Source organism: Schistocerca serialis, chromosome 9, assembly GCF_023864345.2.
Source record: "Schistocerca serialis cubense isolate TAMUIC-IGC-003099 chromosome 9, iqSchSeri2.2, whole genome shotgun sequence".
Taxonomy (NCBI): domain Eukaryota; kingdom Metazoa; phylum Arthropoda; class Insecta; order Orthoptera; family Acrididae; genus Schistocerca; species Schistocerca serialis.
The window spans coordinates 479,754,407-479,777,623 of record NC_064646.1 but is presented as its reverse complement, the minus strand read 5'-3'; the positions used below and the strand labels follow the sequence as shown (position 1 = coordinate 479,777,623).

Sequence of the window (23,217 nt, the reverse complement as noted above, 5' to 3'; positions counted from 1 at the left end):
TCTTCTTGTCCATGCCTTCTTCTTCTCCTCCTTCTTCTTGTCCATGCCTTCTTCTTCTTCTTCTTCTTCTTGTCCATGCCTTCTTCTTCTTCTTCTTCTTCTTGTCCATGCCTTCTTCTTCTTCTTCTTCTTCTTCTTGTCCATGCCTTCTTCTTCTTCTTCTTCTTCTTCTTCTTCTTCTTCCCACACTCGCCCTCTTCCCACACTCGCCCTCTTCCCACACTCGCCCTCTTCCCACACTCGCCCTCTTCCCACACTCGCCCTCTTCCCACCCGCCACCGCCCTATGGTCTCTGCCTTGGCGTTTGAGACACTGTCCTTTCTCTCCCTCTCTCCCATTTTTTCCCCTTCTTCTGTCCTCCCTGTGCGTGCCTGAAGGCCGACCCACGCATTCGCACGCGTAGCCGGTTATGGTAATGCTAATGTCCTCGCCCTGGGTAGAAGAGTAAGGCACGTACGTACCCCCTGGTAAAGGCCAGGCCCAGGGAGGGGTGATTGCCTGAACTGACACCTTCCGACCATGCCAATTGGTCCTTCTGTCCGTTTCTCAGGAGGTGTGACCCGAGGTGTAAACATTCACCTAAGGCGGGAGTGCCCTCTGAGGGGGTCCCCACAAGGAAGGAGTGCGCCATCGGAGACGCTGGCAGTCATGGGGGATTCCTCCGCAACGGATTTCTCTTCTTCTCTCTCGACTTCTGCCCAAAAATGGAAACTTGACCAGCCACCAGTGACAAAAGTACTACCGCCTGCCCCAAAGTTCCTCGTAGTTTCTCGATCTGAGGATGGAAAGGATTTTTCATCTGTCAACCCTTTCGTTATCCAGAAGGGCGTAGATGCCATAGCCGGATCTGTCAAGTCTCGTACCAGGATGTGTAACAGTATCTTGTTGTTAGAAACTGACAGTGCCTTTCAGGCACAAAAACTGCTTTGGGCTACACTCCTGTACACGTTCCCTGTTGGGGTGGAGGCTCACCGCACTTTGAATTCGTCGCGTGGTGTGGTCAATACTAGATCACTCGACGGATTGACTGACGAGGAGATTCAGTCTTTCCTCGCTGAGCAGGGCGTGACGGCTGTCCATAGGGTCATGAAAAAGGTCAACAATGATCTTGTACCGACCCGGACACTTTTCTTTTGATCTTTGATAGTGCTCAGCTGCCGTCGCGCATCAAAGCGGGCTACGAGGTTATTTCTGTTCGCCCCTATGTCCCGACACCTACACGCTGCTACCAGTGTCAGCATTTTAATCACACTCGCCAGTCTTGTTCTACTGTGGCTAGATGTGTCACTTGTGGCAGGGACGCCCATGAGGGTGACTGTCCACTTCAGTCTCCCTGTTGCGTGAACTCTCAGGGTGACCATGCAGCGTCCTCCCGCGACTGTCCCATCTACAAGGATTAACGCTGTATACAGAAAATTAGAGTCAAAGAGTGTGTCCACCTCGGCTGCTCGCAAGCTATTTGCTAGTAGGAAGCCCACACTGCTCCCAGCGGGGAAATACAGTACTGTCCTCGTCTCTCCTCGGACTACCAGGGAGGTGGCGATGCAGACATGTGATCTGACCTTCAGCACTACGGTCGTCCGTTCCATCGACCAGTACTTCCAAGAAGGCTCATAGGAAGCAAAGTTCTCTGCCACGGCGTGTTTCTTCTCCTGCGCCACCCAGCGGTTGCCGCCCCAGCCCGTCATCCGTTTCGCCTGGCCGCACCGCTGGTAGCCGAACCGGCAGAGGAAGCTCCCCCTCCCGGCCATCTTAACAAGATGGCCAACGAACCTATTGAACCAATGGACGATGACTCTCCGCCTATTGATAGCGGCGGCAGTGCTCGCTCGAAGCCAGGCCCTCAGCGGCCTTTGAGGTGACCCCTCCTTGCTTCTCCTTTTTCTTCTCACAATGGCACTTCTTCATTGGAATATTCGTGGCATTCACTCCAACCGAGAGGACTTAATGTTGCTGCTACGCTTGCACTGTCCACTTGTCGTAGCTCTCCAGGAAACGAAGCTACGGCCAAGCAATCGAATTGACTTGGCACACTATGCCTCTGCGCGTTTTGACCTACCCCCTGTGGCAGGTATTCCGGCTCATGGAGGGGTTATGTTGCTGGTCTGGGATGATATTTACTACGACCCCATCACATTGCACACCGGCCTGCAGGCAGTTGCCGTCCAAATTACTCTCCCCACTTTTACATTTTCCATTTTTACCGTTTACACTCCATCGTCGTCTGCCATTACCAGGGCAGACATGATGCAAATTATTGCTCAGCTACCTGCACCATTTTTGTTAACTGGAGACTTCAGTGCCCACCATCCCCTTTGGGGCTCTCCAGCATCCTGCCTGAGAGGCTCCCTGTTAGCAGACCTTTTCCACCACCTCAATCTTGTCTGCCTCAATACTGGCGCCCCTACTTTTCTTTCGCACACAACTCACACCTATTCCCATTTAGACCTCTATATGTACTACCCAACTTGCACACCTGTTTGAGTGGTACACACTTTCTGATACGTATACGAGTGACTACTTCCTTTGTGTCATCCATCTCCTGCATCATACCCCCTCTCCGTGCTCAACTAGTTGGAGCATCTCCAAAGCAGACTGAGGGCTCTTCTCTTCCAGGGCGACCTTTCAGGGTCAAACCTTCGCAAGCTGCGATAGTCAGGTCGCACACCTCACGGAAGTCATTCTCACTGCTGCTGAATATTCCATCCCTCACACTACTTCTTCTCCACGTTGCGTACCGGTCCCCTGGTGGACCGCAGCATGTAGAGAAACTTTACGTGCTCGTCGACGTGCTTTACGCACCTTTAAACGCCACCCTACGAGGCGAATTGTATCAATTATAAACGATTACGTGCACAGTGTCGTTGTGTTATTAAAGAAAGCAAGAAAGCCAGCTGGGCTGCTTTCACAAGCACCTTCAACAGTTTTACTCCTTCTGTTGTCTGGGGTAGCCTGTGCCGGCTATCTGGCACTAAGTTCCACTCACCAGTTTCTGGCTTGACGGTCGCGAATGACGTTCTTGTGGCCTGAGGATGTCTCCAATGCCTTCGGCCGCTTTTTCGCAGAGGTTACGAGCTCCGCTCATTACCACCCTGCCTTCCTCCCCCGAAAACAGGCAGAGGAGGCAAGGCCACCTAACTTCCGCTCCTCGAATTGTGAAAGTTATAATGCCCCATTCACCATGCGGGAACTCGAAAATGCACTTGCCCGGTCACGGTCCGCCACTCCAGGGCCTGATTCTATTCACATTCAGATGCTGAAGAACCTTTCTCCTGCGGATAAAGGTTTTCTTCTTCATACTTATAATCGAATCTGGATTGAGGGCATGTTCCCACATGCTGGCGCGAGTCTATTGTTGTCCAGATTCCTAAGCTGGGGAAGGACAAGCACTTGCCTTCCAGTTATCGACCCATCTGCCTTACCAGCTGTGTCTGTAAGGTGATGGAGCGAATGGTTAGCTCTTGTTTGGTTTGGCTGCTCGAATCTCGACGCCTACTTACGAATGTACAATGTGAATTTCGTGGGCGCCGCCCTGCTGTTGACTGTCTGGTTACCTTGTTGTCCTTCATTATGAATAACTTCTTGCGGAAGCGCCCGACCGCGGCTGTGTTCTTTGATTTGGAGAAGGCTTACGACACCTGTTGGAGGGCGGGCATTCTCCGCACCATGCAGACATGGGGCCTTCGCCGTCGCCTCCCTCTTTTTATTTGTGCCTTTTTAATGGATCGACAGTTCAGGGTACATGTGGGTTCTGTCCTGTCAGACACCTTTCGCCAGGAAAATGGGGTGTGACAGGGCTCAGTTTTGGGCATCGCTCTCTTCGCCATAGCGATCAATCCAATAATGGATTGCCTCCCAGCTGATGTATCAGGCTCCCTTTTCATGGATGATTTTACCATCTATTGCTGCGCGCAGCGTACATGTTTCCTGGAGCGCTGTCTTCAGCGTTGTCTTGACTGTCTTTACTCCTGGAGTGTTGCCAATGGCTTCCGTTTTTCTGCCAAGAAGACGGTCTGTATTAACTTCCGGCGCTACAAAGAGTTTCTCCCACCATCCTTAAGACTTGGTCCCGTTGCTCTCCCATTCGTGGAGACAACAAAATTTTTAGGTCTTACATTTGACAGGAAACTTAGCTGGTCTCCACATGTGTCATATTTGGCTGCCCATTGTACCCGTTCTCTAAATGTCCTCCGTGTTCTCAGCGGTATGTCGTGGGGAGCGGATTGAACTGTCCTACTTCGCCTCTATCAGTTGATCGTCCACTCAAAGCTAGATTATGGGAGCTTCGTATACTCCTCTGCACGCCCGTCCATCTTACGCCACCTCAACTCTATTCAACATCGGGGTTTACGTCTTGCGATCAGAACGTTCTATACCAGTCCTGTCGAGAGTCTTCATCCTGAAGCCGGTGAATTGCCACTAACCTACCGGCGCGATATACTGCTTTGTCGGTATGCCTGTCGGCTATTGTCAATGCCCGACCACCCGTCTTATCGTTCCTTTTTTGACGACTCTCTCGACTGTCAATACGGGTTGTATGTCTCTGCCCTGCTACTCCCTGGAGTTCGCTTTCATCCCCTCCTTCAGCACCTTGATTTTTCGCTCCCTGCAACCTTTCGAGTGGGCGAGAGCCAATCGCCACCTTGGCTCCAGGCTCAGGTTCGCGTTCACCTTGACATCAACTCGCTCCCAAAGGTTACCCCAGCTTCGATATACTGCTCCCGTTTTGTCGAACTTCGTTCGAAGTTCCTTAATATGATCTTCATTTATACAGATGGCTCTAAGACCAATGACGGTTTCGGGTGTTCTTTTATTGTCGGGGCACACAGTTTCAAATACCGGCTCCATGGCTGTTGTTTGGTCTTCACAGCTGAGCTATTTGCCCTCTACCAGGCTGGTCCTTACATCTTCCGCCACCGACATTCTGCTTATATCATCTGCTCCGATTCCATGAGCGCCATCCAGAGCCTCAGTGATCCGTATCCGGTTCACCCTTTCGTGCACCGGATCCAACGCTCTCATCAGCAGCTGGTGGACGACGGTTCTCCAGTTCCCTTTATGTGGGTTCCTGGTCATGTCGTATCCCTGGGAACGAAGCTGCAGATGCCGCGGCCAAGGCTGCGGTACTCCAGCCTCGGACAGCTTCTTGTTGTGTCCCTTCATCAGATTGTAGCAGGGTCATTTCTCAGCGCATTTTATCGCTGTGGCATGCCGATTGGGCTACACTACGGACAACAAGCTTCGGGCCTTGAAACCTATTCCCACAGCTTGGACGACCTTTTCACGCCCTTCTCGACGAGAGGAGGTCGTTTTGGCTCGGTTACGAATTGGACACTGCCGGTTCAGCCATCGCCATCTGCTGACGGCTGTGCCGGTGCCATTCTGCCCATGTGGGCAATTGCTGACGGTATGCGATATTTTAATGTCCTGTCCGAATTTTAATACACTGCGCGTTGATCTTGGCCTGCCATGTACTCTGGATGACATTTTAGCAGATGACCCCGGAGCAGCTGCTCGCATTCTTCGTTTTATCCACTTGACAAACATGTCTTAGGACATTTGATTATGCTGTTTTTTAATCCTATGCCTGTTAATGTCTTTTTTTAGTGTTGTCCCTTTTAGTTGCTGTTTTAACCTTGTGCATCTTGGTGCTTTCCTAACTTAGTCTGGGCACTAATGACCATTGTAGTTGTGCACCCTAAAAAAAAAAAAAAAAAAAAGAAAAAAGAAAAAAAAAAAAATCCTTGTAGTTTGGTCCTTTCCCCTCTCTTTTAAACCAACAACAGCAACCTACAAGCTCTGCATCTGAGGTTGGGTGTCTCGCTAAACCCTCACACGATGAATATACATTGCTTAAGCAAAAAGTCGGTGGCAGCAGGTGACTGAGGCTTAAACTGCCTTATTGAATGTTCCATGCCTTCCCAGTCTCACGATGACATCCTCCAGTGGAATTGCGGCGGTTTTTTCCACCATCTGGCTGAGCTATGGCAACTGTTAAGCTTTACACCTGCTATCTGCATTGCCCTACAGGAAACCTGCTTCCCGGCAATGTGGACCCCTGTCCTCCGTGGCTATACGGGATACTACAGGAACTGTAGTGACTGTAATCGAGTGTCAGGTGGAGTTTATGTTCATGTCCTAAACTCAGTCTGTAGTGACACTGTGCCCCTTCAAGCCCCTCTTGAAGCTGTGGCTGCCGGAATAAGGATGATGCAGGAAATAGCTGTCTGTAATGTATATCTTTCTCCAGATTGTGCAGTACCCCTGAATGTATTAGTTGCAATGATTGATCAACTCCCTAAACCTTTCCTACTTTTGGGAGATTTTAATGCCCATAGCCCCTTGTGGGGTGGCACTGTGCTTACTGGCCGAGGCAGAGATGTCTAAACTTTACTGTCTCAGTTCGACTTCTGCCTCTTAAAAACTGGAGCAGCCACACATTTCAGTGTGGCTCATGGTAGTTACTCGACCATTGATTTATCAATTTGCAGCCCAAGACTTCCCCCGTCTATCTGCTGGAGAATACATGACGACCTGTGTGGTAGTTATGTACTGTTGATTAAATGTTTGCTCTTAGAAAGTGCACTGTTCATTGAGAGTGCAAATTAGGGCTAAACAGTACTATAATTTTTCCAATTTGTTAAATGCATTTAGTGTTTAGATATTTTGGAAATGCTTGTTTCTGTATGCTCTGTCATCAGTATACATTCAACTGTAATCTGAAAAGCGTTATTCTATATGGTGATTAATTCAACATTTTATGTTCTTACTATGTAAAGTTAATGGAATATTTATTACTGTCCACAGGAGACTGATTACTCTTGCACAATAAGGCTTCCATCAGCAGAATTTACTCGCATTTGCCGAGACTTGAGCCAGTTTGGTGAATCGTGTGTAATTTCATGTTCGAAAGAGGGAGTAAAGTTTTCTGCAGCAGGAGACATTGGTTCAGGTAAGGAATTGGCAGTATTTGGTCTTTCAGATTGGCTATAATGGAAAGCTCACTCTTGTAAGTTACAAAATAAACTGACAGTGGAATTTTTTTTGCCACCAGAGAAATTTCTAAATATGTAAAATGCCTTTATTTCATTAGGCACAAAGTGCATAGCATCAATGGTTTGAAGTGAATTTTGCAGTCAACAGCTATCTTCATGATTTTGTTAACATGTGGGTTACTGTAAAACAAAGCAATCCACATGGTATCATATTTGTTTTTAACTACTTGATATTTTCTAATTTTTGAGTCCAGATAATGTTTATGGCACATTAACTGCAATATTGCACAGGTACTTAGTTTCCTGAAGTTACTTTTGTTACTAGTGAAGTAACATGTAATTATTTTACAGCTAATATAAAATTGGCACAGACAGCTAATGTTGACAAAGAGGAAGAAGCGGTGACCATTGAAATGCAAGAACCAGTCACTTTGACATTTGCATGCAGATACCTATCATCTTTTACAAAGGCCTCACCTCTGTCACCCGTTGTAAGTACAAAAGTATTTAGTGATTTGTTGTTTTCAGAGTTTGTCAGCTGTTTCAGGCTACAACTTTTACTGGTAGCAGTTGAGGCATGTACTAGTTGCAGAAGTGACTGTTTTGCTAGCATAAACTCTTGTTAAAAGTGTGGAACTAAGTGCTCTATTTCCATCGATTACAGTGTACTTTGTGATATGCAAATGCTGGTGAAAAGCTGAAGCAGTTTTTATGCTGCACGTTTGCTGCTGCAATGAGTGTTTGCAGTTATTGGGATCTTTGTCTATGCAGCTTTAGATGTGAAATCTCATTGGCATCAAACAGTCTATACATTGACCATCTGAGGATGTATATTGATGTATTATCAATACTAGAAATATTGATTAGCAGTATTGATCTAAAAATATTCTCAGTATTGTCAATACATTCTGTACATGTGAGGTGCAGTATTCATGATTTGACAATATTTTCGAGTCAGATGTTGACAGAACCTCAGGAACAAGCCACATGGTGTTAATGTGCACTGTTTATTTTTCAGTACACAGTTGTGTGTAACGTACCCAGATCGTTTTTAAGGAGTCTTCACACAATAGGCCTCTGCAAGGGTAATCGTTGTGAATACCACTTTAGGATGGTTAACAGATTCACTGTGACACTGCTTACTACAGTGATATGAAAATATTGTATTGGTTGGTGTATTACATAGCAGTTTGGAAAAATTCTACCATGTTGAAATATACTAGTAAGAGATCTTTCACCAAATTGTCACAGTATGGAAAGAGTTTTTGCATTAGTTACCTGAAGAGGTTCTTGACAGGCAGATATAATTCCTTCGCAGGTTTCCACAACATTTTACTGATTGTGTTGGCTGATACTAGAGAACTAAATTGAGTATTAGAATGAACTGCGTGATGCCAGAAATTTGTTTCTCCTAATCGCTTGTCGATTGTGATTGCCTCTGCCATTAACGTATTTTGCTTCCTTCTCTGTTCTATCTTGTATCAACACTAATAATTTAATGCATGATGTAGGAGGGCTCATTGAAAATAATTCGACATCTTTTGCACTTGTAGTTCTGAGTTCAGTTAGTAAATTAACAACTGACCAGTCACTCCATTCCACCCCCCCCCCCCCCCCCCTCCCCTCAGGCCCATTTCGTCTTTTCTTATTTTCTGTTGCTCTCAAGCTACAGCTAATACACTTGCACATCTTAACCAAGCAAAATCGCGCTATCAACTGACAATTTGTTCAGTAATGTTGATAGTGTAAGGTCTCAACACTATAGTGAAGATTTGACAAACTAGAATTGTTATCAAATATTGGATGTTTGCAGGCCCCTTTATATTGTATCATCCAATCCCAGCATGATACATGTCACCTCTCTTTAGCGAGTTCGTATTTGTCTACCATGGGTCCCCAGTCTTTGCAGCACCTTTTCCATTTCTGTGCTATATGTCTATCCTCCTCCTAATCTTTTCCCCTTCCTTGGGGAACATGTCTGGGTTTTTTTTTTTTTTTTGGGGAATGTATTCTGCATTTTCAGTAGCTGAGACAAGAACAGTCTCACCACTGTTTTTCATTTATCTGTTTTTCTTTTCTTTGTTAACCTTCTCCTATCCTCCCTCTGCTTTGCCATTTGAAACTCCTCTTTTCCTTCTTCCTTGCTGTGCGCTCCTGAAGGCCTGGTTGCTCGCAGGTTATTGGCTAGTCACAAACCGTGTGTCTACCATCTGGCACCTACAGTACTGTTCTTGCTAAGTTTCGTTCCGTGGAGGGCATGACCATGCAGACATATGATCTCAAATTCAGCACTGCAGTTGTGAAATCACCCAGTGTCATGGTAGCATTGCCATCTCCTCGTCCAGCTGTGCAACAAGTCACCAAACTTTCACCTCCTGGGGCGAAGTCACCTGCTATGCAACCGGCAGGTCAGAAAGGACAGAAGGAATACCCCCACAAAGACTTTCTACATCCCTCCATCCAACAAACATCTGAGTCTTCCTGTGCCAAATGGAAAGGCTCCAAGAAGTCAAATTTGTGACATGATGCCCTCGCCCAGCCGACCTCCATGCCGCCAGTGTGCACCGCCACCATTTTTCTGCCCCGGACTCCGCAGATCAACAGCGGGAGACTGCCAATGCCTCTATAAATCTCGTGGAGCATCCCCCTGCGGGTTTGGGGGTAAGAATAGGCCCGCGGTATTCCTGCCTGTCGTAAGAGGCGACTAAAAGGAGTCTCAAACGTTTCGGCCTTCTGTGATGGTCCCCTCTTGGGTTTGACGTCCTTTTTTTTTCCAAATTTCCGTTGTTAGTGCGTGCCATTTGGGGAAGGACGCCTTATGTGGTGTTTTTCTATTGGTCCATCATGCACCACCATCTTGCATGTTCCTTATTGTTGTGTGGCGGGATTTACACCCAATGTCTTCTGGGTTACCTCCTTCTCGTCTTGTGCGCAATCCCCTTCTTAGCGCCCACGATAATTGTGAACCCTTTCAACACCTAAAATCCAGCACGGTAGCCAGTCCGTTGTGGTGGGGTCGTCATGTACCCTCTTGGTGGTAGCCCCCTGACCACGCAGGGATCGCACTGCAGATGCCAGAGCTGTTTCCTCCCCACGCATGCCAAGGAGTATGTGCCCATCTTGTCTGGGGCACGGGGACTCCGGGCAATGGGATATCGGCTAGGTACCCGTTGCTTTGGCTGGGTGGCGCCCTTGGGGAGAGCCCTCGTTCAGAGTAGGTGGCATCTGGGCGGATGTGGCGCAATAAAGCGCAATAAATCACACCAAGCTGGTGGTCGCACGGCCACCAGTGTCTCTAAGCGAGGCAGAGTAGATTTTGATGCTGCGCAATATGACCCTCAGTCGTTCCCCTCGTTGGCTGCGCCATGAGAGGGACGTAGATCTAGTGCCAAGCGGGAGCCTTATGTAACGCAATACCTTGTCTGCAGCAGGACTGATGGTGACTCCTTTCTTATGACGAAGCCTCTGTTTTTTGTGGAATACCTGGAGGATAAGTTTGGGGAAGTGGCGGGGTTGTCTAAAATGAGGAATGGGTCCATCCTCCTCAAGACGTCTTCCCCAGTCCAGTCACGAGCGTTGCTCTTGTGTGATAAGCTGGGTGACGTCCCTGTTACCGTCACTCCCCACAGTAGCTTAAATATGGTCCAGGGGATTATTTACCATCGTGACTTATTGTTACAGTCCGATGACGAGCTGAGAGCCGACTTAGAACGACGTGGAGTGCATTTTGTCCGTCGTGTGCATCGAGGCCCCAAGACTAACAGGGTGGCCACCGGTGCCTTTATCTTGGCCTTCGAGGGTGATGTCTTGCCCGAGACGGTCAAGGTAATGGTTTACCGTTGTGACGTCCAGCCCTACATCCCTTCCCCGATGTGGTGCTTCCAGTGCTGGAAGTTTGGGCACATGTCCTCCCGTTGCCCATCCAGCGCCACATGTCGAGATTGCGGACGCCCCTCTCATCCTGATTCTCCATGTACGCCTCCGCCTGTATGTGTCAACTGTGGGAAGCGCCACTCTCCATGCTCGCCGGATTGCCCCGTTCTTCATAAGGAGCGGTAGATAATGGAATTTAAGACTGAGGACCGGCTTACTTATCGTGAGGCAAAACTGAAATTTGAAAGGTTGTATCCTGCTTCCCTTCGAACATCTTATGCTGCAGCCACGTCATCGTTGCCCTCGCGAGCGGCGGTTGTCGCCTCCTCTGTGCCGCCTTCGTGGGCCCTCGGGGCCATGCCTCTATGTCTGCCCCCCTCATGTCTGGGGGCACGCCTTCCTCTGTAGCCCCCTTAGCCGTTGGGGGCAAACCCTCTTCTGTTGCTCCCCCCACGCTTACTTCGGGAGTGACGTCTGCTCAACAACCGGGGGGCTCGATCCCTCCCCCTCCTTCTCCACCGGCGTTGCCTCTGCCAGTTCCTCTCTCACGGAAGGGGTCCCTCGGGGCTCTCCCTTCCTCCGTTTCTTCTCCTACCCAGCCGGATGTCAGCCAGTGGCTGAAGGTTCCAACACCTGCTGGTCGTAGGGCTTCTGCGTCGTCGTCAGCCTCCGACGGTCCTTCAGAGAAGCTCTCCCAGCCCTCTTACCCTAAGGGCAGACGCGAGAAGAAGGAACGGAATGTGTCCAAGAAGAAGGACGTTCCGGCGGTTTCAGTGCCGCCTGCTCTACATAGTCCTGGCTCCGGGGATGAGGTGGAGATCCTCGCCTCTGCCGCGGATCTCGCCCTCACGGAACCCTCGGGGGGCCTTTCCTATGGCCTCAGCTGACTCTCCCCCGATGGCAGCAGTTGGCTCTGAGGCGCCGTCTGCCTCTTAGTCGCCTTCACACCCTCCCAGTCCCTTACTGCTTCCATTCTCCAGTGGAATTGCGGCGGTTATTTCCGCCACCTGCCTGAGCTCCGGATGCTTCTGAGTGCTTCCCCTGTTCTCTGCATTGCTCTGCAGGAAACTCGGTTTCCAGCAATGTGGACCCCCGCCCTTCGTGGTTATCAGGGATACTATAAGAACCGTGCTGCCTGTCAACGAGCATCAGGTGGGGTTTGCCTCTTTGTTCACCACTCTGTAGCTCGCCAGTACCCCTTCTGACGCCTTTAGAGGCAGTCGCTGTCAGGGTTGAGCGCTCACCAGCTATTACTGTTTGCTCTGTTTACATTCCTCCGGATGGGGAGCTCCCCGACATGTCTTGGCTGCGCTGCTGGCTCAGCTCCCGCCACCATTGCTGCTTCTGGGCGATTTCAATGCCCACAACCCTCTATGGGGTGGGACTGTCTCCGATGACCACGGTTGTGCCGTGGAGCATGTGTTGGCTCAGCTCGACCTTAGCCTCTTGAACACCGGTGCTCCCACGAATTTCAGTGTGGCCCATGGCTCGTTCTCGGCCATCGATCTCTCTCTTTGCAGCCCCGGACTTGTCCCATCCCTCCACTGGAGGGTGCATCCTGACCTGTGTGGTAGTGACCATTTTCCCATCTATTTGTCACTGCCCCAGTGTCATTCTTCTGGGCGCCTGCCCCGCTGGGCTCTCCACAGGGCTGACTGGCCGGCTTTTACTTCTGCTGCCACCATTGAGTCTCCCCCACAGGGTGACATTGACGAGGTGGTCCGTGTCTTCACCACGTCAATCATTTCGGTGGCCGATTCTGCCATCCCCCGCTCTTCTGGACTCACTCGGAGGAAGGCTGTCCCCTGGTGGTCGCCGGAGATTGCTGAGGCTATTCGCGACTGTAGGCGGGCTCTCCAGCGTCATAGGCGGCACCCGTCTCTAGAGACCCTCATCGCCTTTAAGAGGCTCCGTGCCTTGGCCCGTCGCCTTATCGCACGGCGTAAGCAGGAGTGCTGGGAGAGGTATGTCTCATCCTTGGGCTCCCGTGTCTCCCCCTCGCTCGTGTGGTCCCGGATCCGGCGCATTTATGGATACCAGACCCCTATGGGTGTCCCTGGGATCTTCTTGGATGGTGCTGTCTGCACGGACGCTGCTGCCATTGCTGAACACCTTGCTGCGCACTTTGCTCAGAGCTCTGCGACTGCCACTTATCCCCCCGCCTTTCGCTCTCTAAAGGAGCGAGCCGAGCAGACGCCGTTATCATTCCACACGCGTCGTTCTGAAAAATACAATGCTTCTTTCAGTGAGAGGGAATTCCTCGCTGCCCTTGTTGACTGCCCTGATACGGCACCAGGACCAGACTGCATCCACATACAGATGCTGAAGCATCTCTCCCGGGACTGCCAGAGACACATCCTCACCATCTAACCGCATTTGGAGCAAGGGCGTGTTCCCGTCGCAATGGCGAGAGGGTCTTATTGTCCCCATCTTGAAGCCCGGTGCGGACCCACTGGCGGTGGACAGCTATCGTCCCATTACCCTCACCAACGTTTTGTGCAAATTGCTCGAACGTATGGTGGGGCGGCGTTTGTGTTGGGTCCTTGAGTCGCGCGGTCTCCTCGCTCCATCCCAGGGTGGCTTCCGTCGGGGCCGGTCTGCCGCGGACAATTTGGTGCGGCTGGAATCTGCTATCTGTACGGCCTTTGCCTGACGTCAGCATCTCGTTGCTGTATTATTTGATCTGCGGAAGGCGTATGACACCACATGGAGGCATCACATCCTTGCTATGTTGCATGAGTGTGGTCTTCGTGGTCAGCTCCCGGCTTTTCTTCAAACCTTTTTACTGCGCCGCTTTTTCCGGGTGCAAGTGGGTGCCGCCTCTAGTTCATCTTATATACAGGAAAATGGGCTCCCGCAGGGCTCGGTGTTGAGCGTCTCCTTATTTCTAGTGGCCATTAATGGTCTGGCTGCAGCCGTGGGGTCGTTGGTGTCTCCTTCTTTGTATGCCGACGACTTCTGCGTCTCCTTTAGCTCCACGATTACAGGAGTCGCCGAACGCAGGCTGCAAGTCGCCGTTCGCAAGGCAGCATCATGGGCTCTGACTCGTGGTTTTCAGTTCTCTGCAGCCAAGACTCGAGTTATGCACTTCTGCAGGCGCCGGACGGTCCACCCTCATCCTGAACTTTCCGTCGACGGCCACCTGCTTGAAGTGGTGGACAGTTGCCGCTTCTTAGGACTCGTCTTTGATGCCTGGCTCACATGGGTTCCTCATATTACTCAGCTGAAGCAAAAGTGCTGGCGGCACCTCAACGCCCTCCGCTGCCTGAGCCACACCTCTTGGGGTGCGGATCGCTGCACGCTGTTGCGATTATACAGAGCCCTTGTGCAGTCCAGGCTTGATTATGGGAGCCTGGCCTATGGGTCTGCATCACCCTCAGTGTTGAAGTTGTTAGACCCCATACACCACTGTAGGGTTCGGCTTGCCACTGGCGCTTTTCGTACGAGCCCCGTGGATAGTCTACTGGTGGAGGCCGGGGTTCGCCCACTGCGGATTCGCCGCCATCGACTGCTCGTCGACTGTGCTGTCCACGTGCATTGCTCGCCGGGCCATCCCAATCGTCGCCTGCTATTCCCTGCCATGGTCCTTCATCTGCCCGAACGGCGATCTAGGTCTGGGCTTTCCATAGCTGTCCGCGTCCAGTCCCTGCTGTCGGAACTGGGGTCATTCCCTCTTCTGCCTCCCTTCTGGGTCCGTGCACCTACGCCTCCCTGGTGTTTGCCCCAGCTGTCCGTCCGTCTGGACTTGGCACAGGGACCCAAGGACTCGGTTCCGCCTGTGGCCCTCCGTCGCCGTTTTCTTGCGCTCCTCGCCTCATTTTCGGGCTGTGAGACTGTCTTCACTGATGGTTCCCTGGTTGATGGTCGCACTGCCTACGCTTTTGCTCACGCTGCCCATGTTGAACAGCGCTCCTTGCCGGCTGGCTGCAGTATTTTTACTGCAGAGCTGGTGGCCATATTGCGCGCTCTTGAGCATATGCGTTCCTGTTCAGGTACGTCCATTGTTGTCTGCAGTGACTCCCTGAGCAGCCTCCAGGCCATCGACCGCTGCTATACCTCTTCTCCTCTGGTGTCCTCTATTCAGGAGTCTGTTTCCGCCATTACCCGCTCTGGTCGTTCGATGGTCTTTATTTGGACGCCAGCTCATGTTGGCATCCCGGGGAACGAACGTGTCGACAGGCTGGCCAAAGGGGCGATCGACGCCCCAGCTTTGGAAATCGGCCTCACGGCTCGCGATCAGCAGTTGGTGTTGTGCCGTAAGGTGCTTGGGATGTGGACTGCTGAGTGGCGTGGCATGACATCCCCGAATAAACTGCGGGCTGTCAAGGAGACGACCGATGTGTGGCGCTCCTCCCTGTGGGCTTCTCGCAGGGACTCTGTAATCCTGTGTCGGCTCTGCATCGGCCATACCTACCTGACGCACGGCCATCTTTTGCGTCAGGAGGATCCGTCCTTATGTCTGTGTGGGTTCCGGCTGATGGTCGCCCACATTTTGCTGGAGTGTCCCCGACTGCGCACCCTCCGGCAATCGTTTAATTTCCCGGGTACTTTGCCTTTGGTTTTATGTGACGATGCCTCCATGGCTGACAACGTTTTAAATTTTATCCGTGGCAGTCCTTTTTATTGTTCAATTTAGGGCGGTCCTACACCTTTCCCTTTCTGTGTCTTTTGTCCTCACGTCTCCATATTTGTTGCTGTTTTGGTGTGTCGTCGGATGGTTGACTCTTTCCCTTTTTTTTGTTCTTGTGGTCAGTCAACCAGTCTCCGGCCATCTTATTTTCTTCTGTTCCTTTCTGTCTGGTGTTCCACTGCACTCTTCTTGTCTGTAGTGTTTGTTGCTGCATTTGTGTTCTTTTAGCGCCTGGGGGGCGTCTCCTCCCCCCTTTGGTTTTTACCTGCTTCGCTGATTTTCTGCTCGCCTGTTTTTGGAATGGGGGACTGATGACCTTTGCTGTTTAGTCCACCTTAAACATCCCAACAACCACCACCATCTCGTGGAGCAGGTTTCTCCAGCCCCTGCACCCTGTAGCAATGAGTCTTTCAAGGCTGGCGGCACTCGGCAGCTGCTGAGGTGATACCCCTTCAATTTTTCCCTCCTCCCTTTTCCTTATTATGACATCTTCAGTGGAACATTCATGACCCTTGATCCAACAGGGGATTTATGGCTGCTCTTAGAATTGCAGCATCTGCTTGTTCTCTGCCTACAGGAAACAAAATTGTGTCCTCGACAGCTTTGAGCTCCGGCATTTCTTGTGGAGAATCATGCTGCTCGTATGGGATGATGATCATAGTCAACCCATGTCTGTGACTACCTGCCTTCAAGCTGTTGCAGTTCACCTTTCCCTTCCTCACTTGGACTTTTACCTTTGTACCAATTACATTCTTCCATCGTTCGATGTCACCAAGGCAGACTTCTTCCAGCTTACCGGGCAGCTACCCGGCTCATCTCTGCTGCACCATCCTCGTTGGGATTCTCTCAGAATCTGTCTGAGAGGTGCCCTCTTGGCTGCCGTTAGTCAACTTAACCTCATCTGCCTTAACACAGGAACACTCATGTTCCTTTCAGACTCCACACACACTTATTACCATTTGGGCCTATCCTTCGGCAGTGCCCAGCTTGCCCATTCTCATGAGTGGTCCATTCTGACAGCTACTTGAGTGACCATTTCCTGTGTGTTATCTGTTTGCTGACTCCTACCCCTCCTACACGGGTGCCCAAGAGGCTGTTCGTTAAGGCTGAGTGGAGGCTTTACTCTTCCCTGGCAACCTTCAAACGTTTACCCGGTTGTAATGACCAGTTAGAATACCTTACAAATGTTATCCTTACTGCCACAGAACATTCCATTCCTCACATTTCCTCTTTTATCACACAGTCGCAGTCCTTGGTGGACTGAGGCGTGCCGTGACAGTTCGTGTGGGGAGATGTGTGCTCAACGTTTTTAGCCGTCATCCTATGATGGCAAACTGCAATCGTTATAAACAGTTGCAGGCACTCTGTCATTGCATTCTTTGGGATAGCAAAAAAGCTAACTTGACTTCACTCACTAGTTCCTGTAACAGTTCCACTACCTCTTCCATTGTTTGGGCCTGATGGTAGCAGATGTCCTAGTCGACCCTGTTGCTATCTCCAACACCTTGGACTACCATTTTTGGGAGATTTCGAGCTCCTCCCACTGTCACCCAGCCTTCCTCCATCTGAAACAAGTGGAGGTGGCTTTAGTGATGTCCTTCTCTTCACATAATCATGATTCCTACAATGCTGCCTTTACTATGAGGGAGCTAGGTCACACTCTCACTTCAGCCCAATCCTCTGCCCCAGGACCAGACAATGTTTACATTCAGATGTTGCTGCACCTTCCTCTTGTGGGCAAGCACTTTCTGCTTCATAAGTACAACTGCATCTGGTCAGTCGGCAGGTTTCCTAGATGCTGGTGTGAAGCCACTGTCATACCCATACCTAAACCCAGTAAGGACAAGTTCCTTCCTTCTAGCTACCACCCCATTTCTCTCACCAACTGCTTTTGCAAGGTGATGGAACATATGATTCGTGCCTGTCTGGTATGGTGAGTAGAATCTCGCCATTTACTAACCACTGCACAGTGTGGATTTAGAGCAGGCCGTTCAGTGGTTGACCATCTCGTCACTTTGCCCACCCTTGTCATACTGGTTTTATGTAGAAATTCTAGGCTGTGGCCGTGGTTTTCAGTTTGGAGAAACCCTAAGACACCTGCTCTACATGTGGGGCTTCTGTTGCCACATACCCTGTTTACTTCAGGAATTTTTAAAAGACAGAGCTTTCAAGGTACATGTGAGTTCTACCTTGTCGGACACCTTTATCCAGGAAAACGGTGTGACTCGGGGTTCTGTCGTAAGCGTCGTCCTCTTTGCTATTGCCATTAAACCTATAATGGTCTGTCTCCCACCAGGTGTCTCTGGCTCCTTTTCGTTGACATTTTGCCATCTACTGCAGTTCTCTATGGACTTGTCTCATTGAGCGGCATCTTCAGCGATGTCTCGATTGTCTTCACTCGTGGAGCATCGACTATGGCTTTAATTTTTCCACAGAAAAACCCATTTGTATGAATTTTTGGTGGCGCAATTGGTTTCTTCCACTGTCTTTGGGTCTTGGGCCTGTTGCTCTTCCATTTGTTGAAAATACAAAATTCCTGGGGCTCATAGGAAACTTTCTTGGTCCTCATATGAGTCTTACCTGGCAGCTCGCCGTACGCAGTCCCTCAATGTCCTACGTGTCCTCAGTGATGCTTCCTGGGGAGCAGATCGAACCAGCCTCCTCCATTGTACCGGTCCCTTGTCTGTTTGAAACTAGATTATGGATGTTCCATTTATGCATATGCACGTCTGAACCTTTTACACTGTCTCAATACTGTCCACTGTTGTGGCATCCATTTTACTACTGGCGCCTTTTACACTAGCCCGGTTGGGAGACTATGCAGAAGCTGCTGAACTACCACTGCCCTACCACCGTGACCACCTCAGCAGATATGCATGCTGTGTGTCTGCCATACATGGCCACCAATCCTATGCCACCTTCTTCGATGATTCGTTTGACCACTAGTATGGGGTGTGCCCCTCGTCAGTTGCCTTCTTGAGTTGCCTTTTGCCTCTTGCTCCGGCAGCTTAACTTCACGCTGCCTGCAACTTTTGTGGTGGGTGTGAACCCTTCACCACCTTGGCTTTGTGTGCTGGCCCGTGTTCACCTTGGCTTGCTTTATCACCTACAGTTTCATGATCTCTGTACGGAACTTCGCTATAGTACCATTGTGTACACTGATGACTCTCGGACTGACCTTGGTGTCAGCTGTACCTTCGTCATTGGCACTGACGTTTTTCAGTATTGGCTTCCAGAACACTGCTCAGTATTTACAGCAGAGCTTCTTGCCCTCTATCAGGCCATGCAATACGTCTGGCTACAGAGGCTTTTCAGTGGTGTCATCTGCATATCAGACATTTCAAATGACATACATAAAACTGAATATTCTGGGAGTATGAATTAAAAAACGCCTTTCATCACAAATTTTTGCGTTTTATTAAATACATGATACATTTCAGATCCTGTGGGTCCATCATCGGGTGTAACTTGTCTTAATACACAATTTATTTTTGCTTTTGAATTAGGTGAAATGCATATTCCATATAATCGAAGAAAAGCATTTTTAACTTTTTAATACAATCATTCATTCACTTCTCCATCCTGTTCGTGCATACTATTTAATTCAAGGGACACATCTGCATACACATTTTTGTGTATCTACAGATCTGTGAAGTGTTTAAAAAATGTGTATGTAGATGTGTCCTTTGAATGAAGAGTAATGCATGAACAGGATGGAGAAACAAATGCCTGATAGTGTTTAAAATAGTTTTAAAGATTATGTGGAAAATGCATTTCACTCATTTAAGAGCAAAAGTAAATTGTGTATGAAGGCAAGTTACACTTGATGATTGGACTCACAGGGTCTGAAATCCATCTTGTATTTAATAAAATGCAAAAATTTGTGATGAAAGGCATTTTTAATTCATACTCCCAGAATATCCAGTTTGATGCATGTCATTTGGAATGTCTTCCTGTTGTACATTTCGTGTAAAAATATCAGGCATGTATTGTAATGCTGGCATACGTCTATTCCATATTGGTAGTTTAAAGATGCCTTTGTGATTGTAGGAAAATAAATTTTTGGTGATAAACTAGCAAGATTTGAAAAATGTGAACACGATTATGTTGGTTAGAGGTGAAGGTACTCGTGCAAAAGTATATCCATTTTAAATGTGAATATCTTGTGGAATGTGTCAATGATTTGTACATACCAACCAAGTTTTATTTCATTGCTTTTGAAGAAAACTTTAAAGGTGATCTGCACATCCATGATACATTGGTGAAACATCTGCCAAATTTCTAAGATGTGGTTTGTTGCTCCTTCTCATAATTTGATTTGCTGCATATAAACTTTCTAACAATTTTTTGGACAAGGATCAGTGTGATGTTAAAATGGTAAGACCTCATGCTCGGAGGATACAGCTTGGTAACATGAATTGTGTGTTACTGGAACCCACTGCAGTTTTTGTCTTCATCTCTGAATAGTTGTCACAGTGATAATGTTTCAGACCAACAATGACCACAGTCACATCATTAATGGTTGTGTGTTTGCGTTGTATATCCATATTATTACTTGTTAAATATAAAAACAAAGGTGAGGTGACTTACCGAACGAAAGCGCTGGCAGGACGATAGACACACAAGCAAACACAAACATACACACAAAATTCAAGCTTTCGCAACAAACTGTTGCCTCACCAGGAAAGAGGGAAGGAGAGGGAAAGACGAAAGGATGTGGGTTTTAAGGGAGAGGGTAAGGAGTCATTCCAATCCCGGGAGAGGAAAGACTTACCTTAGGGGGGAAAAAGGGACGGGTATGCACTAGCACACACACATATCCATCCACTCATATACAGACACAAGCAGACATGTATGTTTGTGTTTGTTTGTGTGTCTATCGACCTGCCAGCGCTTTCGTTCGGTAAGTTACCTCATCTTTGTTTTTATATATAATTTTTCCCACGTGGAATGTTTCCCTCTATTATATTGATATCATTAATTTGAATCCAATTATTACTTGTTAACATTGATGTATTGTACTTGCCTGTAGACAGAATTCTTAATGCTATTGAAACAACATTACTAACTGGTTGAGCAAATGAATTACTCCACATATTTGATTTCTTGTCAAAAGTTTGGGCAATTTTGCAACAACATTGCTCAGTCTCTACTTTTTATTCTACTCATGAAGCACCAGTGTTCAAATTTCAGTTTTTCATCCAGATAACGTTGTAAATGTAGCCTGAACCTTAATAGTAGGTATGGAACTAGCTTTTGGCACTGAAAGTTTGCCAATTGATGTCACTTGAAAGCTTGGATTACATGCCCATATTTTTTTATAAAATGCTTGGATTCTGCTATGTTCAGAGATATGGTGGCAGCTTAACTTTTCTGTTGGAGCACCACATTCCTGCTGCTTGGCATTTATGTTTCTTTGACAAGTTACAGAAGTCATTGGTTGTATTAACACTTCAGGGTGAATTGAGTAATCATGTGTTTCATAATTAAAGTTCCTCAGTTTCTACTTATCTACTGTATATCCTGCATCTAAAGTGTGGAAACTAATCCTGGCATGCAACATATGAAAATGTAGATCCCAAGTAATAAAAGATGAAGGGCATGGCTGGTAACAATTCAGTGGCTCTAGATTTATCCCACTTATTTCTGTGTAAATTTCTTAAAAGTGTTGTAGAGATTGAATTGACTTGATTGAATTATTGTGGTGACCTGTTGGATGCTTTTTAATTTTCTGTGCTGTCCTCAGTTTCTTAGTGGTAAAGTCAAGGACTTGGATACTTCATATGGCTTCCTTTATGGGAAATTCGCAAAAAAAAAGTATTTTCACATGAAGTTCTGGATTATTATAGTATCCTTAAGAGGGAGTGTTACTGCAAATAAAATATTGTCATAACTGGTGATGAGCTGTAATGTCTTGCCAACAATTGGCACTATTCATTGCATGAAGTTGAAAATCATTTAAGAAAATTGTTAAGTTGGCATGTGGCTCCCACAACTATTGGAAGTTTTCTCCATGTGCATTTTCAACAATTTGCCAAAATATCAGGGTCACTTATTTCAGTGTTACCTGTTGGGCAAGTACAGTAATGATGTAGTACTGTTTACACTCCCATCACATGATCTGCAGTTGTGGTGCAGTAATAATTTGATGTTGAACTGCCAGTGCATGTCATACCATTTATCTGCTGCAGTTACTGCAGCCGGGTGTTCCTGCTGCTTGTATAACTCACCTGAATGCTTGCAAACTACGGAACATAAAAGCTAAAATTAAGCTGTTTATACAGTAATGGTGTGTATATTAAGATATGCAAAATCAGGTTTGTTATGGTAAGGAAATAAATGCTGTCAGGTAAATAAAAATGGAAATTTTCTTATGTACACATCTTCTTGCACATTAAATGAATAAAACTGAAACACTCGTTTCTTTAGAGAAGACTATTTTCATAAAAGGAAAAATACCTAGAAGTGTATTTGGGGTAGCCCACAAATCGGAAGCATCATTCATTTCTTGCATGCCACCCGCCCCCTCCCTATCTGTTGGGCCTAAAAACGTGACATTTTGCATAAAAAAGTGACATACATCCTTATAATTTTGTGGGTCTGTTAATATTTAGTACAAGTAAAAATTATATAATCAAAGTAAGATGTTTGAATAACAGCTGCATACTGGTACTCCATTTGTAGGTGCTAGAAAGGGCACATGGCAAAGGTCACATTGTAAAAGGTGCAAAGATTGGTGAAAATTTATGCTGAACACACACACTGTTATGCTTCTTATAGATTTTTTTGTATTTTATGAACATAGGACTAACATTAGATGAAAGGCATTTTCATGTATTTAGACAAGCAATTTGAGTTAATATCTTGCACCCCTTTCCTGTATACCTCTGCTGCTTGGGGCATTCCAGTCAGACTTTAAATTTTGCCCAATGCCTTCAGGTTAAGTGTCCTGCAGTTCTAAGAACATTTACAAATAAAAATACTGTTTTTGGAAGTGATTTCCACAATAGAAAAAGGATGTATTGTTTTGGCACAATTGGTTCAATTAAGTGTTTAATTTGCTCTACTTGAAATGAGTACATATAAATGTGATATTTCAGTTATGAATTTATAATTAAATATGAAATTACTGGTTTTATGCCTATTCTAAGTTATGTTGCTTGTTACAAGTAATGATAATCACTTTTTCCAGGTTCAGCTTTCGATGTCTGCTGATGTTCCTTTAGTTGTGGAGTATAAAATAACAGATATGGGCTACATCCGTTACTATCTGGCACCTAAGATTGAGGATGACGAGAATAATTAATACGTACTTGAAGGCCGTGTTAAGTTTTTGTGTCTGTTTTAAAGTAACTCAGGAAAAGTCTTTTATGAAGTTTTTATGATCATGTTTGCCTGTGTATTATAGCTGCTTATGTGTGGAAGGAAAAGTGAATAGCAGTTTTAGTACAGCTGGATTTAATAATATTCAAAGATAATTATTTTAAAGAATTTTTCAACTGTGAATCTCGCGGTAATGTACTGGTATTACATATTTCACCCTTTGTGAAGTAATAAACTTTGTAATTTATGTAGCTGGCTTTTCTACAGTCAAATAAATTTTTATACAAAACATTTTCTGGTATCTCTATTTGTCAACACTTAAAGACAGGATGTCATAAACTTAAATAGTTGATTTGATATTTTAAATACATTTTATATCTACATTCAAATATAATA

At 47.3% G+C, this 23,217-nt stretch overlaps 1 protein-coding gene across 1 annotated transcript in view; it reads left to right on the top strand.

Moving 5' to 3' along the window:
• Positions 1-23,112, top strand: part of LOC126418854 (proliferating cell nuclear antigen) — a 32,021-nt gene extending 8,909 nt beyond the window's left edge. Inside the window, exons 3-5 of the mRNA XM_050085843.1 lie at positions 6,808-6,952; positions 7,347-7,486; positions 22,691-23,112. Coding sequence (XP_049941800.1) covers positions 6,808-6,952; positions 7,347-7,486; positions 22,691-22,804 — 399 coding nt within the window. The 3' untranslated portion in view covers positions 22,805-23,112. The remainder of the gene's footprint in view (positions 1-6,807; positions 6,953-7,346; positions 7,487-22,690) is intronic.
• The last annotated feature ends 105 nt before the right edge of the window (positions 23,113-23,217 follow it).